General features: G+C 44.9%; 1 protein-coding gene and 1 non-coding gene across 4 annotated transcripts in view; one reads left to right on the top strand and one right to left on the bottom strand.

The window, feature by feature from the left end:
- The window catches only part of LOC115083787 (oocyte zinc finger protein XlCOF6-like), a 136,916-nt gene extending 123,107 nt beyond the window's left edge, over positions 1-13,809 (top strand). For all 3 annotated transcript variants that reach the window (XM_029587805.1, XM_029587804.1, XM_029587807.1), the window contains exon 4: positions 10,722-13,809. In XM_029587805.1, the coding sequence (XP_029443665.1) occupies positions 10,722-12,901 (2,180 nt within the window). In that variant the 3' untranslated portion in view covers positions 12,902-13,809. The remainder of the gene's footprint in view (positions 1-10,721) is intronic.
- Positions 13,810-16,760: 2,951 nt separating this feature from the next.
- On the bottom strand, positions 16,761-16,833 carry TRNAV-UAC. The gene has a single exon. It is a non-coding gene; the product is annotated as a tRNA-Val (tRNA).
- Between the last annotated feature and the right edge of the window lie 766 nt (positions 16,834-17,599).

Raw genomic sequence — 17,599 nt, 5'->3', positions numbered from 1 at the left:
AGGTGGAGCAAGACCCGTAAGAACAAGTGCAGACATTACCCAGTGTGGGTTTCCAGTCCGCGCACTGGATGCATGCACATTGTGTAATTGGAGCTCAGCAGAATAATCCAGTCTCAGCTGGCTTAGAGCTTATAAGTCTTTCATTATCAGCAACCCCGCTATTGGCGTTACGGTGCTGCAGAGGTAAAAAAAATAGCTGGATGCTGGGAAGGACTGAGGGTGCCCTGAGAGGGGCCATGTGATCGCCTCCTGTTACCTATGGGCACTAGCACAGAGCTTGTAGCTTAATGGGTTAAAACTTTTAGTCCTGGGGGAATTCTGCGTTACTGTGGAGTGCAGAATTTGTACAGAAATCCCCCCCCCCCCGCGAGAATTGCCATTTTCTTTGCAAAATTTGGCAGAGGAGACTCTAGCATGCCGCGAATGGAGAGAAGGCCCCAGTGCGATAGAGTGGAAGGGGTTGAGCCTAGAGGTGGAGGGGAGAGATACTGGCAGGTGGAGGAGTTGGGGCCTAAGAGGGCAAACATGAAGGCCCCCGGTGAGAGTGAATGTGTGAGAGGAGAGGGAAAGGGGTGAGCGAGGAGAGGGGAGTGTGAGAGAGGGGAGGGTATGAGGGAGAGCAGGGGGTGAGCAGGAGGGGATGAGAGAGCAGGGGGGGGGGGAATGCTTGAGTGTGGGGGCCAGAGAGAGGGAGCCTATATGAGGAGCTTGTGAAGGAGTGTGTATGTGTGTGAGAGATTGGGAGCTCGTGTGTATGTGAGGGTGCTAGTCTGTGTGAAGGGATTGTGTACGTGTGAGTCAGAGCCTGTGTGAAGGTCTGGGAGAGAGAGAGACATAGGTAGCCTGTGTGAGGATGTATGTGTGAGAGAGACAGGGAGCTTGTGTGGGTGTGTATGCAAGAGAGAGGGCCCTGTATGAGGGGATGTGTGTGTGTGCTAGAGAGTGAGGGAGCCTGTATGAGGGGGTGTGTATATGTATTAGAGAGAGGGAGCCTATATGAGGAGATGGTGAAGGAGTGTGTATGTGTGTGAGAGATTGGGAGCTCGTGTGTATGTGAGGGTGCTAGCCTGTGTGAAGGGATTGTGTACGTGTGAGTCAGAGCCTGTGTGAAGGTCTGGGAGAGAGAGCGACATAGGTAGCCTGTGTGAGGATGTCTGTGTGAGAGAGACAGGGAGCTTGTGTGGATGTGTATGCAAGAGAGAGGGCTCTGTATGAGGGGACCTGTGTGTGTGCGAGAGAGTGAGGGAGCCTGTATGAGGCGATTGTGAAGGAGTGTGTATGTGTGTGAGAGATTGGGAGCTCGTGTGTATGTGAGGGTGCTAGCCTGTGTGAAGGGATTGTGTACGTGTGAGTCAGAGCCTGTGTGAAGGTCTGGGAGAGAGAGCGACATAGGTAGCCTGTGTGAGGATGTCTGTGTGAGAGAGACAGGGAGCTTGTGTGGATGTGTATGCAAGAGAGAGGGCTCTGTATGAGGGGACCTGTGTGTGTGCGAGAGAGTGAGGGAGCCTGTATGAGGCGATTGTGAAGGAGTGTGTATGTGTGTGAGAGATTGGGAGCTCGTGTGTATGTGAGGGTGCTAGCCTGTGTGAAGGGATTGTGTACGTGTGAGTCAGAGCCTGTGTGAAGGTCTGGGAGAGAGAGCGACATAGGTAGCCTGTGTGAGGATGTCTGTGTGAGAGAGACAGGGAGCTTGTGTGGATGTGTATGCAAGAGAGAGGGCTCTGTATGAGGGGACCTGTGTGTGTGCGAGAGAGTGAGGGAGCCTGTATGAGGAGATTGTGAAGGAGTGTGTATGTATGTGAGAGATTGGGAGCTCATGTGTGAGGGTGCTAGCCTGTGTGAAGGGATTGTGTACGTGTGAGTCAGAGCCTGTGTGAAGGTCTGGGAGAGAGAGAGACATAGGTAGCCTGTGTGAGGATGTCTGTGTGAGAGAGACAGGGAGCTTGTGTGGGTGTGTATGCAAGAGAGAGGGCTCTGTATGAGGGGACCTGTGTGTGTGCGAGAGAGTGAGGGAGCCTGTATGAGGGTGTGTGTATGTGTACTAGAGAGAGGGAGCATGTGTGTGAGAGAAGGAGAGACAGAGGGAGACTGTGTGAGGGGCAGTACTGAGAATGGGGTCAAACTCTGGGACTGGCGATAGAGTGGAAGGGGTTGAGCCTAGAGGTGGAGGGGGAGAGATACTGGCAGGTGGAGGAGTTGGGGCCTGAGAGGGCAAAGTGGCCAGGGGAGTAGGGAGAGCGAGTGAAAGGGACACTCTTACAGTGAATTTCTAGGGAAATTCTGCTCAAAATATTTAAAATTCTGCATTTCTAAGTAATACATTTTCAATTAATACAGAAAAAAGTTAATCATTTAAAGACTGTCATGTAAATTGTGTTATTTTGACCCAATATAAAGTTTGCAGAATTTTAAGTTTTTGTGCGCAGAATTTCTAATTTTTTTGTGCAGAATTCCCCCAGGAGTAAACTTTGGTGTAATGAACAGAGCAAACAGCAAGAAATGTGTTACAAAAAAAAATGGGGGTAGAGCAGTAGTTAAGAACATAAGAACATGCCATACTGGGTCAGACCAAGGGTCCATCAAGCCCAGCATCCTGTTTCCAACAGTGGCCAATCCAGGCCATAAGAACCCGGCAAGTACCCAAAACACTAAGTCTATTCCATGTTACCATTGCTAATGACAGTGGCTATTCTCTAAGTGAACTTAATAGCAGGTAATGGACTTCTCCACCAAGAACTTATCCAATCCTTTTTTAAACACAGCTACACTAACTGCACTAACCACATCCTCTGGCGACAAATTCCAGTTTAATTGTGCGTTGAGTGAAAAAGAACTTTCTCTGATTAGTTTTAAATGTGCCACATGCTAACTATTAGCCCAATCTGTTAGCCAGTATTTTCTCCAGTTGTTTAAGAGCTGTTTTTGTTTTATTTTAAATTTTATTAAACTTTTCAATCACATACAGTAATGCATATGAATCAAAATGTAAGAAAATCAGGAAATCATCATATCACGCTTAACAATACTCCTTTCTCTTGACTAAGCCATCATTACTTTGGAGCTGCTACTTCAACAAACCAGGAAATTATATGTGTTATATCAACCCTAGACCCGAACCGTTACCCCTCAGAATACACATTAATCCCTTCAATCAACGAGGAGGTGATTTATCACTTATAAAGGTTTCCAAGTGCATTAGTTCAGCAAAAATAAATTGGTTACCTTAATAGGTTTCGATACATTTAGAAGAAAAAAAATCTGGCACCTAAGAACAATAACCTAGGTTTCAACTGTAAAAATAATTTTCTCTTCATTTGCGTCTCCTTAGATATATCCGGAAACATAAGCGTCCTTAAACTTAAAATACTGTTTAAGAAAGGTCTCTCGCTATCCAGCAAAAAAGTAACCATCAAAGAATATCTAGAATCATTCGCATCACTTGGATGCTTGAAGAAATAGTAAGCGCTGAAGCCAACACTTCACATTTAAAATGTAGTGAAAGATTCTCTTTAATTGCTGCTGATAAGGTGCACTGTCACTTTGCAGCTGCCCCTTTTGTTGGTTATCAATGTGAGTTTCCAACAAGTTCAGCCTCACGTCTAAATCAGAGAAGTTTTTAGAGGCATCGGGTGGATAATTCCATAGCTGAGGAACTGCAGGTGTTGAATTTTTATTTACACGAGTATCCATTCTCCATATATCTCTTAGGGCAATATCTCTAGATTCATCCGGAACATCAGTTCTCCTCCCTGGGCCAAGCAGAGGGAGCGGGCCCCGGACGGGGAAACCCGGCTGAAGATCCGCCATTAACCAGCGGAGAATTCCTCTGATGAAGGACCTTGCAAAGCTTTTACCTTCTGTAGTGATTGTGGATTAGGAGGGGGGCGATGAAGGAGATGTCCAGTTCGTTACTCAGAGCAGTCTGTAGTGAGGAACCTGGACGATTAATAAAAAGATCCATTGGTCCTCTTGTTGTTGTAGACGTCTGTGGGAAGGGAACAACCTTTCCTTTTCTTTTCCTGCCCATTCTCATGAAGGGAGTTCGATCAATAAAACTGGTAAAGCCTGCACCACTCGCTCTGTTTGCATGGGCTATTTGACCGAGGCATCAAACCCTTGGTTCCAGGAAGCCTAGATGGGGAGGACGGACTGGTGATGCTGGGTGTACTGCACCAGGATATTGCCCCTCTCTCTGGCACGTTCCTGGAAATGACCAAACTGATGAGGCCCTCCAGAGTGGCTGGAAGGTCCCGAGCGGCGAGCTCATCCTTCATGGACTTGGAAGGGCCTTGCCAAAAGATTGGTGTTAAACTTGTCTCCCTCCATTGGAGTTCCGAAGCTAAGATTCGAAAGCAAACCACGTACTCTTCCACCGGACTGGAGCCTTGTCGGATCTGCAGAAGGGCGGTAGCTGCGGATGTGGTGCGGCCGGGCTCACCAAAGATGAGATGGTTCAGGTTGGAGAGAAGGGGGTCATCCTTCTCCCAGAGAGGAGAGAGCCAGGCCAGCGCTGACCCTCCCAGCTGCGACAAGATATATGTCACTTTTTGCTTTGTCAGAAGGGAAGAGGTCATCCTGCAGGTCAAAGTGCTTCCGACAGAGATTAAGGATTCCCTTGTGCTCAGAGGGCTTCCCGTGAAAATGAGGTGGAGGTAGTAACAGTGGTATCAGTATGAGTCCTGGAGGCAAGACCGGTTGCGGAACTGGTAGTGGGAGCTGGTAGTGTGTCAAGATGAGTCACCAGTCTGGCTAGAACCCCAGTGACTTGACCTAGGATGTTCTGCTGCTGTTGAATCCATTAGGCCATACTGGGAATGGCCTGCAGGGTGGCCAGAACCGCAGAGCCCATGGCCTCAGCAACATGTAACGGTGGCTGGAAAAGTGGACCTTAGTGCTGTGGTGCGATTGGTGCCACCTAGTGGGGAAGCCCACTAGACTCACTCCGAAGGCTGGCAGAGAGGCTGTTGGGTTCTGGCAGCCAGCAGGTCTTAGGTGGGTCTCTAGGGCTATTCAGAAGGAAGAAAGTCTGAGTCCAGGCAAAGGTTGGGGCAGGCAGCTGACAGCAGAGATGAGAAGAGGCCAGAGGTCGGGTCAGGATCCAAGCCGGGGTCAGAACCAGGGAGACAAGTATCTAAATGACAAACTGGATGAACAGGACCACAAGACAAGATTAGGACATGAACAGAACAAGGACAAGGCACGGATGAGGTAAAGTGCAAGGCAAGGGAGAGACACAGAAAACAAGAACCAGGGCAGGAAACTAGCAGCACGCAATGGGACTCAAGGACTCCAGGAAACCTGCCGCCGAGGCAAGGAACGAGAGTCTGAAGGGCCCTTAAGGAGGACTAGGGCCGATGATGTCATCAGTGGGCGCCGTGGGCTTTTCCCGCCACAGGCCCTTTAATAGAGCAGCTGTCGGGCGCACGCTATTGCTGGTTTTGTTCCCATTCATTGTCAAGTATGGCTCCCCAAAAGACTATGGAAGCACTCAGGAATCCTTTCTCCTTCTACTCCCCTAACTTTGGAATTCATGGAAGGAAACTCTAGTGGGAAAGAGAATGTTTCTTTAGTTCGCCTTTGCAATACAATAAAGACTTTTCCCCCCAGTTTAGAATCTCTAGACTTTCCAAGATGGGAAGACTTGGGAATATTGTGTTGGGGTCATCTTTGGGGGAAATACAAAACTGCTGAGCTTTGATGAATTCTATAGGAAATATCATCACACGAGTCGGGATATTTATCCCTGCCTACAAATTTACAATTACAGGAGATCTGGCTAGGAATAAATCATTGACGGTCTATTGTCCTGCTTCAGGGAAGATTAAGATATTGATATCAGAATTATAGGTTGGATTGACTGGGGATCTACCCACCCAGCCACCCCGATTGATCTCTTGGGAGTCAGAGTTGGGGTCATCTTAAGATGAAACATTGTGCGACCAATGCTTTTTGTTGGTAGGGGAGAAGCTTTCTCTCCACTTTACTAGTGGAAAATGGGCACAAGGTGCTATATAGATGGCACCTAACTCCTGAGAGACTCCACAAAAATGTATCCAGGCATCAAATCAGATGGTTGGCCATGATGTGGAGGGGGGGCACCCACTTCCGTGTTTGTCCTATCACAAGTACAGTGGCCTTATTTCTGTAAGAGGGCCTTTTTGGCTTTTCTAGAGACAAGAGGAGGTTTTGGAGACATGGTCTCACCCTACCGGTGTCAATAGTTATCCCACCGGGGGGGGGGGGGTGTTACTGGGGCCATTTACGATTGGATGAGGGGGGTTGTTTCACTGGGTGAGGGGATTGGGATGAGGTTCTGTCTTGTGCTAAGTTACTGTGAGGGGTGGTAGGAAGGGGGGCTAAAATGGTGCGCTCAGCTCGAGGGTCCTAGTGTACTGTTTTAGATCTGCTACGTTTATGCTTGCTTGTATGGTGTTTGTCCCCAGAGATGTTCCTTGTATTGCCTAACTTGGAATACCTTCTTATTCCACATTAATGTGGGTTGTACTGAAAGTAACATGCGCTTTCTGATAAAATGTATATCGATCGATGTTTGAGGGGTATCCTCGCCCATGGAAAGGAAACATTTCTTCCAGCTGACAAATAAAAATAAAGCTTTTTCAGGAAACGCACCTCAGTACTGCTGAACATGAGAAACTTAAAATGGGGGTGGGTGGGACATATATTTTACTCTTCCAGCTCCTCTGAAAGTGTCCTTATCCATAAGAATCTTCCGTTAAAGGTGCATCGTTCACAAACTGATTCGAGGGGCGGTTTGTCCTCTTGGATTGTGCATGGTTTGGTGTCAGCTTCACCTTAGTCAATTTATGTGCTTCAAATGTCGACCAACAGTTGGCCGACATTTTGTTTTACTTTTTATTTATGAATTTTATATTAACAAAGCAGAACAACAAACTTTGTCATGGTATCGGAGAGGAGAAGAATACAAAGCAATCTCTGCTAGAGGCCTGGGACGCAGGCTTGGATCTCTCCTCGGATGCTGAAGATCGGAAAAGAATCTGGAAAATAGTGCCTGGTATTTCTAGTTGTTGTACGAGGGCGGAAGCTTTTGAACAGAACATCTCGCACCCCTGTGTTTTATGATAAAACTGTTTCCTAATGCAGATACCTCGCGCGGCTCACAGGGCTCCTATCTACAGATGTGGTGGGTTCAAATATCCGTAGTCACCCAATTTAATTTCACCTTCATTGGGCTTGCTGGGTGCGTGGTAGGGTTTCTTGGTCCCGGTTGAACATTGACCTTTGGCTGCTCAGCTTGTGCCGGCCGCTAGCTTCAGTATTGTCACCCGCTGGAAGTTTAATCCCAGCCTGGGCCACTGGAGGGCCCAAGTACTGTAAATACCAACAAAATATCTTATGGGCTGGAATATACCCCGCTCACTCCCACTCTTCTGTCAGATTGTACCTCGGAGACAGGCACTGTGAACTCTGTAAGGAAAGGTGAGATAGGGGAGCTATGATAGAGACATAGAGACGTTCTATGTAAACCAGCAAGATATGTTTTCATGATTGCCGGTATATAAAAACTCTAAATAAATAAAAAAATAAAAAAATAAAATTCAGAGGTCCTTATCCAGCTAACTTTGGAGGCATATTCAACAGTTAGCCGGCTAAATGTAGGCCAGCTCTATGACTCGACTTAACTGGCTAACTCCACTCCTCCCAGTTACACCCCTAAACAGCGCCAAACTTATCTGGCTAAATTCTAGCCTCCTAACTTATTAGCTGACTAGAATGTAGCTGGGTAAAGGCTGAATATGGCCGGGTAAGCTATTTAGACAGATTACTATTACGTTATCTGTCTAAATGGCTTTTGAATATGGACCTCCATTAACGGCTATTAATCAGGTTTACTTAGGGAATAGCCACTGCTATTAATTGCATCAGTAGCATGGGATCTTCTTGGTGTTTGGCTAATTGCCAGGTTCTTGTGACCTGGTTTGGCCTCTGTTGGAACCAGGATGCTGGGCTTGATGGACCCTTGATCTGACCCAGCATGGCAATTTCTTATGTTCTTAAGTCTTTTTCCGCCATCACGTTTCTCTGTCTATTGGCCACATGGTAAGTTTGTACTGGGACCCTGATCCCAGGTGTATGCCAGAAAAATGTGCTATAAAAAGAAGTTTGGTTTCGTTACAGGATGGCAGTCTGTGGTCAATGTCTGCAAAATCATTGCGTCTTCTGAACGGCCCAACTTGCGACAGTGGGAATCTCTTTTAGGAAGTTTTGAAGCTGAAGAGGGCATCATTTGTCAGGTTAAGTGGACCGTTATGATGGAGTCTCTGCAGCATTATGGGTTGGAGAGCCATGTTCTTAAAGCTTTACTCGCTCCTTATTCATCCGCCACAGCGTCAGTTCTTATTAATGCAATCTTGTCAGAAGAGATCTCCTTACTGTGAGGTACCGGACAAGGATGTCCCCTTTCTCCGTTGCTATTTCTTGTATCCTTCGATCCCTTTTTGTGTGTTATACGTAATCATGGTGAGATTCGGGTATTCCTTCAGGTCTGGGAAGAAAGCATGAATGCCCCAATGCTTTATGATGAAACTGTGGACTTGGACTCGTCTAGGACTTCCTAAGTTGAAGTTCTGTAACTTGGCAGCCGTCCTGCTATTAATCAGTTTGACTTAGGGAACAGCCACTGTTTATTTACTGGCATTAGAGGCATGGGATTTATTTATTATTTCTGTACTTACCAGTTGCTTGTAACATGGATTGGCCACTGTTGTAATCAGGATGCTGGGCTTGGTGGGCCCTCGGTCTGACCCAGTATGGCAGATTCTGATATTCTTCTGCTGTTTATCCTCCACTGCTGCTATCTCTGTTATTCCCCTGAGCCCTGAGGCTCCTGGGAGTTGGGTTGAGATTTCAGTCTTGGGACGGGGCTCATTCACAGTCCTCATCCTCGCCTTGATAACTTTTTACTCCAATGCACTGCATCGCGTCTCCTCAGACGAGACATCCCAGTGGCAAGATACGTGACAGAATCTCCTGGAATAAGTCTCCCCTCGTTCTTTTACAAACAAGAACACGTTTATCTCTCCTGTTCTCTGCAATATGAAGGCTCGGGGTCTGGGTCCACAGATCCCCTTTGTCTTTTCCCTGCGTGATTTGGGCTTACAGAGTCCTTTACAGTCTTTTCCTTTGACTTGCTGCCCTCTGCTCTTCTGTAGGGCCTCTCTTTTGGGTACTGAGACATCATCATTCAAATCCTTTTCCTCTCCTGCTCTCATTGGGTTCAGAGTTTCTCCGCATGGGGGGTGCGTGAGCGCTCGCTCTGTTTACAAGCTCTGAAGGGTTCGGCCCAGCTCTGTCTGATCTTTTCCTTCCTCGGGGAACCCATGACGGCCTTCATTTCCTTGCACTTCACCAGCGTCAGGGCAGTGATTGAGCTGAGAGGTAATGTCCAGTTCCTGCTTACAGCGGCTTCTGCTTCCTGTTACCCCTGCCCTGGGACTCTGCAGGGGCCAGGGATCAGCTCTCTCCTGTTTATATGGAACAGGCTTTATTTATAGAGAAATAGAAATCCTGGTACAATATCTCTTTATGTATTTTAGGTTTAGATTTATTTTCATTGGTAGCTCAAGGGGTTACATTCAGGCACTGTTGGTATTTCCCTGTCCCCGGGGGACTTACGGTCTAAGGAGCCTTTTTACTAAAGGTTTTCTCCCATTTTGTGTCCTCATGAAAAATGCTTAGTAAACAGGGCTCTCAGTTTCTAGTGATTAATGTCACTGATTTACTTAAAATTGAAATAATAATAAAAAAAAATCCATCTGATGTAGTCTTCTGGCATCAGTTTCTTACAAAGAGCATCACTCCTGTTCTTAAGGATCGTTTTAATTTTAAATTACATTTTCTGAAAAATTTTTTATATCTTAACAATTAAAATAACATCATAGAAACATAGAAAGTGACGGCAGAAAAGGACCCTAGGGCCCATCCAGTCTGCCCAGCAAGCTCCCATGCTATCAGTTACTCAGACTGCCAAGGTCAGGGCTCTTGTTGGTTACTGTTTGAGACCAATTTACCTCCCCCCCGCCTGTTGAATCAGAGAGGAATGTGCAGTGTTGGAGCTGCATCAGAAAGTGTAGCACCAGGCTTTTGCTTAAGGGCATCAAGCAAGTTACCCCCATGCTCCTGTGTTTTCCCAGACCCTACAGTTCATGTCTTTGTTGGTTGCTGTCTGAATCCAGTTCCTCCTTTCCTCTTTCCCCACTGCCGTTGAAGCAGCGAGCAGTGATGGAGTTGCATCACATTTTGAAGCCTTATTTGCCAAGGGTATTATCTGTCACACCAGCAGTTACCCCCACAGGATGGCTTATTTGCCAAGGGTAGTATCCGCCACACCAGCAAGATACCCCCATGCCTTACTTAATGCCCCTCCCCCTTGCCTTTAGGGATCAAGAGCTAAGACTTCACTTGCTTTCTTCTTCAATGACGCAATCTGTGCATGAAGACCTCCATTAACGTTTTGAACTGAGTTTATACACCTGACTGTGCTGAGCTGTTCAGTCCTCTTCGTCCTCCTCTGAGACCCAGCGAGGTGCTCCAGTTCATCCCAGAAAGCTGCAGAGAGGAGGTGATGCAGCTGCCTTACACCCCTGTTCCCTCTGAGATGTTAATGCTAGAAAAACCCTGACCATTGTCACTGTGAGTCTCCCTTAAATCAAGTAATGTCTGTCCTTTGTTTTCTTATCCAGAAATCGATGAGTCCAAGAGAACACACCAGGGGAGACATCCTGAGGATCCCACCAAACATCTGGAAATGATTAAAACGGCATCAGAGAAAGATGTAGAGGATACCTGCCCATGCTGTTACTGGGGGAAAAACTACTGGAATCAGTGCAACCCAGAGGAAAGGCTGAGAAACGCGACAGGAGACTCCACTGAGAATGTGACGCCCTGTGAGGAAAGCACACAACATCGGAGAGAACAGACTGGGATGAGACCTTTTTCATTCAGTGAAAGTGTAGATAAACTAATATTAAAAGTTCACCAGAAGATTCATGCAAGTGATAAAACATTTCCATGTACTGAATGTAATAAAAGTTTTATTTATCATTCACAATTGACAATGCACCAACAAATACACGCAGGAAAAAAGCAATTTACATATACCGACTATGATAACAGCTTCAGCTGGAACTCAAAAATGAAAAAGCGCAAGGGAGACAAATCATTTGCATGTACAGTGTATGATAAAATATTTGGGCTGAAATCTCATCTGAAAAAGTATGAAAGGTTTGACAATGGAGATAAACCGTACACAGGTGGTGACTGTGATAAATATTTCAGTTCAAAACCTTGTTTGAAAATGCATGAAAGGTTCCACATGGAAGAGAAAGTATTTATAAGCACTGAGTGTGATAAAAGCTTAACTTTGAAAGCTGAACTGAAACTTCACGAAAGGATCCACATGAAAGAAAAACGATTTACATGTGCTGAGTGTGATAAACACTTCAGTTCAAAACCCTGTCTGAAAGTGCATGAAAGGATCCACACAGGAGAGAAACCATTTAAATGCATGGAGTGTGATAAAAGCTTCAGTTCAAAATCCCAATTGAAAAGGCATGAGAGGATCCATACAGGGGAGAAACCATTTACATGCACGGAATGCGATAAATGCTTTAGTTTGAAACATGGACTGATAAGGCACAAAATGATTCACACAGGAGAGAAACCATTTACATGCCCTGGATGTAATAAATGCTTTAGTTCAAAACCGGAACTGAGAAGGCATGAAATGACCCATTCGGGACAGAAACCATTTACATGCAGTACATGTGATAAAAGCTTTAGTTCAAAACCTGGCCTGAGAAAGCACAAAAGGATCCACATAGTTGAGAAACCATTTGCATGCACTGAGTGTGAAAAAAGCTTTAGTTCGAAACCTGAATTGAGAAGGCATGAAATGATCCACACAGGAGAGAAACCATTTATGTGCACAGAGTGTATTAAAAGGTTCAGGTGTAAATCAGACCTGAAAAGGCATGAAAAGAGCCACATGGGAGAGAAACCATTTACATGCATTGTGTGTGATAAAAGCTTCAGTTGTAAATCAGAACTGAAAAGACATGAAAGGATCCACACAGGAAAGAAACCATTTACATGCACAGAGTGTGATAAAAGCTTTAGTGTGAAATACCAATTGAAAAGGCATAAAAGGATTCACACAGGAGAGAAACGATTTACATGCACTGAGTGTGATAAAAGCTTCAGTTGTAAATCAGAGCTGAAAAGGCACGAACTGATCCACACAGGAGAGAAACCATTTACATGCACTGAGTGTGATAAAAGATTCAGTCAAAATGTGGAACTGAAAAGACATGAAAGGGGCCACACAGGAGAAAAACCATTTACATGCACTGAATGCATTAAAAGCTTCAGTTCGAATTCCCAATTGAAAAGGCATGAAAGGATCCACACCAGAAAGAAACCATTTACATGCACTGGGTGTATTAAAAGCTTCTTTTCGAAATCCCAATTGAAAAGGCATGAACGAATCCACACAGGAGAGAAGCCATTCGCATGCACTGAGTGTGATAAAAAGTTCAGGTGGAAATCAGATCTGAAAAACCATGAAAGAATCCACACAGGAGAGAGACCATTTAAATGCACTGAGTGTGATCAAAATTTCTGTATGAAATTGGAACTGAAAAGGCACGAATGGATCCATAGAGGAGAGAAACCCTTTAAATGCATGAGGTGTGATAAAAGCTTCAATTGTAAATCAAGCCTGAAAAGCCATGAAAGGATCCACACAGGAGAGAAACCATTTACGTGCACCAAATGTGATAAAAGCTTTAGATGGAAATCGGATCTGAAAAGCCATGAAAGGATCCATACAGGAGAGAAATGCTTTTACATGCACCGAATGTAATAAATGCTTCAGTGGGAACTCAAACCTGAATAAGCATGAAATGATTCTCACTGAAGAGAATCAGGTGGAGTAAGTATCTCTCACCAAGTCTTGCTGAGTACCTTCACATGGTGATCCTGTTGCATAATACCTAAACTCAATCTGAGCTAGGTGACTACTACTATTGAAGTGTGACAAGAAGCAAAAAGATAAAATTTATACTAGCTGCAGGTCACCCACCCTTAGTCTAAGCCCTGGTGGTAGTGATAGTGCTGAATCTAAAGGTGACGATAAAAACCCCAGTGTTGAGGTAGGCCATGTTGATGCTGTTCATAAATCCACTGCAGCAGCAGATAAACCACGGAAGTCAATGAAAAAATGAAGCGGATTATCTACTACCAAAGGAACCCTGAAGCCAGAAAGGAGATAATGCACTGCTATTTCTTTTTTTTTTTTTTGTAATTAAAGATTTTTATTAAGCAAGCAGTGAATCCAACGTGATACAGAACAGAATAGGATATAAGAAACAGAAACAATATCATGATGATATAACAACTGTCACTGTGTTGATAGGCACCGGATGCCACAGCGATACGAGTAATGAATGAGGATAGATTCACATTCTTAAGATATAATTGAACATTGGTTTTATATCCTTAGGCCTCCCTTCCCTCCCCCCCTTTGCCTCATGTTTACAGCAATCGTATCTGCATAGTCATAAGTGTATGTATGGAAGCCAGCACCAAAGTCTGAGATCCTAATACATTCTGAGCCCAGTAAGGACAGGTAGTGAAAAACCAGGAGAAGCAATCTATGCTTCAGGGATGGGTGCTCCTTGTGGAGATTTCCATAACTGATAGGCTTGCCAGGTCTTTTCAAATTTAGGGATGTTATGCTTGTAAGCTGTGATCTGGGACAATAAATATATTTTATCCACCCTATGTTGTATGTCTGCTTTTGTTGGCACTAATGAGGATTTCCATGCCCTTGCTAATTCGCTGTCAGGATAACGTGCGCCAAACGATTCTGGTCTGCTGAGATCCCTGGAAATTTGACACCCAACAGAGTATGCATTGGAGTGAGAACAGTTAGTCCTGGGATCATTGCTTTTAGCCATTGGAATATCTCCTGCCACATCCTTTGCACATAGGGGCAACCCCACCACATATGTAGAAAAGGACCTACCTCCGCACAAGCCCACCAGCATTTATCTGAAACATGGGAAGCAAATTTATGTAGTTGAAGAGGACATACGTACCACCAATAGACCAATTTGTAGGAGTTTTCAATAAGGGAGGTAGCAATGTATCCTTTACCCAAACTCCGAAAGATAGACTTCCAAAGTTGGAGTGTCCAATCAATCTGTAGGTATTTTCCCCAGGCCTTCTGAAAAGTGGGAACGACCTCCTCTTGAGGTGCTAAAGGCCGATAGGTCACGGAGAGAACCTGTTTAGAACTATTGGCTTTATGACAGACCTTCTCAAATTCAGACCTACCCATATTAAGATGCAACGTGAGCATACTGGCTTGTGCAAAGTGGGCTAGCTGTGCATAGGAATAGGCAGCGGACGGAGGTAAATCATACGTTTGTTGTAGATCGTTAAATGACCGCAAGCTCTGTGGTCCCCAGATGTGCTCCCAGTTTCTGATCCCCTTCTGTCCCCATACCTGAAATGCTGCACTCTCATAACCAGGCGAGAAAGCTTTATTTATATATAAACTGGTACTAGCGTGGTATTTATCAGATTTCATGAGACCTTCACACCGCTTCTGGAGATGTGGCTCCTGAAGATAGATCACATCAGCATTTAAGCGCCCCATTTCCTGGAAGAGTAGCCTTCGTTTCTGGCTCGAATTTAAAACCTTCACATTAAGAGAAACAAATTTAACAGTAGACATCATGACCGTAACCATACCCCCTCCATAGCTCAGATCTCCAAACATTTATGAACCTCCAAAACTGTTGCACCCTAAGAGAACCCCCGTCCCAGAACCGAGAAACATAAGCACCCCGTGGTACCCGTAGAGAAAGGCCGCTCTGGCGAGTGATAGAGCTCTAAAGACTCCCTGGCATGAGAACCTGAAGATATACAATGAGGCAAAGTTCCCATCCCCAACCCCTCTGCAACCCCTGGAAAAGATTCCATCGTTCCCAGTTTCTACAGGAGGAAGAGCCCATACCGGTACCAGGAGCCGCCCGTCTCCCAGGGCACGCTGTAGTAAGTCAGCATTGTTAAGTGAAACAACTTCTACCTACATTTACTCAAAGATCCGAACCATTCAACGCGGAACCAGTAAGCATGGGGAACACAATTAGTCTGACCGTCACTTACTCCCCAATACAGGAAATCGACCAGGAACTCCACAAGGGAGCTCCAGCAGAGAAGCAGTTCAGGTGATAACGGCGACTCGTGCACTGTCCCTGGTGTTCTGCCACAGTCTGCGGTCGCCCTTGTTTACCCGCTGCCACCGTGGCATCTCAGACCTGGTGCCCACAGAGGTAGTGGTGTTAGGAGCAGGGATCTCCACCGGAAGGCCCACCTCCTTCATGGCGTGCGCTGCTTCCTCGAGCGTGCGAGCTTTGTGTGATTTCCCGTCGATCTGAACCCACAGTCCAAAAGGAAATAACCATCTGTAGCAGAAAGGAGGAAAAGTGTTTCCCAATCTGATCCCATGCCCTCAACCCTTTCCATCATTCAGGTAAGAGGCAAGCAGACCCCTGCCATACATGAGAAGTGAAAAGCTATGATGGAAGAAATGGAACAGGTTTCAATAGAAATGCCCCAGGACAGGAGAGAAGCAGCAGTCAAAGTTAGAAAAAGGGGCAGTTCTGAAATAAATGCCCTTGATAGCCAGCCCCTGCAGCTAGTAGAGAATGAGGGCTTGAAAATAGAACTACAAGGATAAAAGTGAAGCAAGATGTTTTGAGGATCCTCCACTAGCACCTGAGGTCTTTCTACAAATGCTAATTTTCTCTCAGAGAGTAACTGCAAGGAAATGACCAACTTTTGCATTCATTCTGCCCTGTCATTCCAGTCCATACTGCCAAGGATATACTGTTGCAGTCCATCACAGGGAATGACCACCTCAGGGACAACAGGACTAGTGCAAGACAGTTATTGTCACTGTCTTCTATTGCACTCAACCCTTCTGGATAGCTGTGCTTGCAAGATCTTTGTAGGATTGCTCCCAAGCTGTTCCTAACAAGGTCCCATAACAATGCAAGCATTCAGTGACACCAATACAGCTGATGGCTGAACATCTATAAAATGCTCATCCACTGCTAGAAACATAAAGTGGCTCCATTGAGACTTGAACCCAAGACATTCTGGGTGTGAAACAGATGTGATAACCTCTTCACCATGGAACCATTTCCTTGACTGATTTCTTCCTTATTACACTTTCAAACACCTATCCAGTTATTTTAGAATACTGTTTGAATAATTCATGGGATAATCGCCTCAGCCACCATTCACATTCTAACATTTTTTACTCTTGGCAAAAAATAGATCTTGCAGGAGCCATCCCATCTACCATGAAAAATTTGTTTTACTAGAGTCACTGCTGAATTCTTTTTACCACACAAGATGTTGGCTTAGGAGTTTACCTAAAGCTTCCTTATTTCGTCTCCAGTAACCAATCCCACACCTCTTCCTGGGAAGACGATATCTGCTATGAATTCGCATGAGATCAAGTAGCAAGCATAGAAGGAAGGGCCTGTAAATCTATCCCACGCATATAGATTGTGGATATCCTGAAAACCTGACAGGTGGGGTTTCCACTGCACATATATGGAACCCATTGGTCTTCAACTTGCTTTTTCGGTATCTAAGTTATCCTTGCACTCAGACTCATGCCTGTTTCTGCAGCAAGTTAAAAATGGCTCCACTGGGGATTGAACCCAGGCCCTTCTGCGTGTAAAGCAGATGTGATAACCACTACACTATGGAGCCAACTGACCCTTTCTTTTAATCTGTGAGCAACTGTCGAACCCTTGATGCCCGCCTAAAGGAGGACTAATTGAACAAGCATCTCAGCTAGAGAAGTGCATTCATTGAAAACAAAATATAAAAATGAAATCAGTGGAGCCAACTTCTTTCTTTTTTATTTATTTATTTTATTTATTAACAATTCTTGTATACCATCATTCATAATATACATCACAACGGTTTACATGTTACAAAATCATAAAATCAAACTGAAATATCTAAAAGGTACAGTAAAATATGATAAAAAATAAAATTGTTAATCAATTATTAATAAAAGAACATAAAACAAAGATAAAAATAATGTTTCTTTAAACCAATGAGTCCTTTTTTTCAAGATAGTCAATATAAGCCTGTTCGAAAAGCCATGCTTTTAGAGCTTTTTTAAAAGCTTTAAACTCTGACTCTAAACTCTTAGGGTCCAATATGAGCTGAAGGGGACCCGTGAACTAAAGGAATCCTACTTGTTTCATTTCTGTCAAACAGAATGATTTCTATAAGCAATTATAGTCAAAAGACCCATGGAAATCATAGGCATAGCAACAGTTGCAAATGTATGGAGAAAGGTTCATACACTGTGGAGCGGGCAGGCTGCAGAGAAGGGACGGATTGGCATACCGTCAAGCAATGAGAGTTATGGTGTATCGCAGCGGTGCATTTTCCTAGTCTCCTATAATGCCGCAGAGCGGGTTACAGTGATGCTGAGCTCGAAGAATGAGCATGTCACAGCCTT

This window comes from Rhinatrema bivittatum, chromosome 2 (assembly GCF_901001135.1).
Source record: "Rhinatrema bivittatum chromosome 2, aRhiBiv1.1, whole genome shotgun sequence".
Taxonomy (NCBI): Eukaryota; Metazoa; Chordata; class Amphibia; order Gymnophiona; family Rhinatrematidae; genus Rhinatrema; species Rhinatrema bivittatum.
This window is presented reverse-complemented; position numbering and strand designations above follow the sequence as displayed.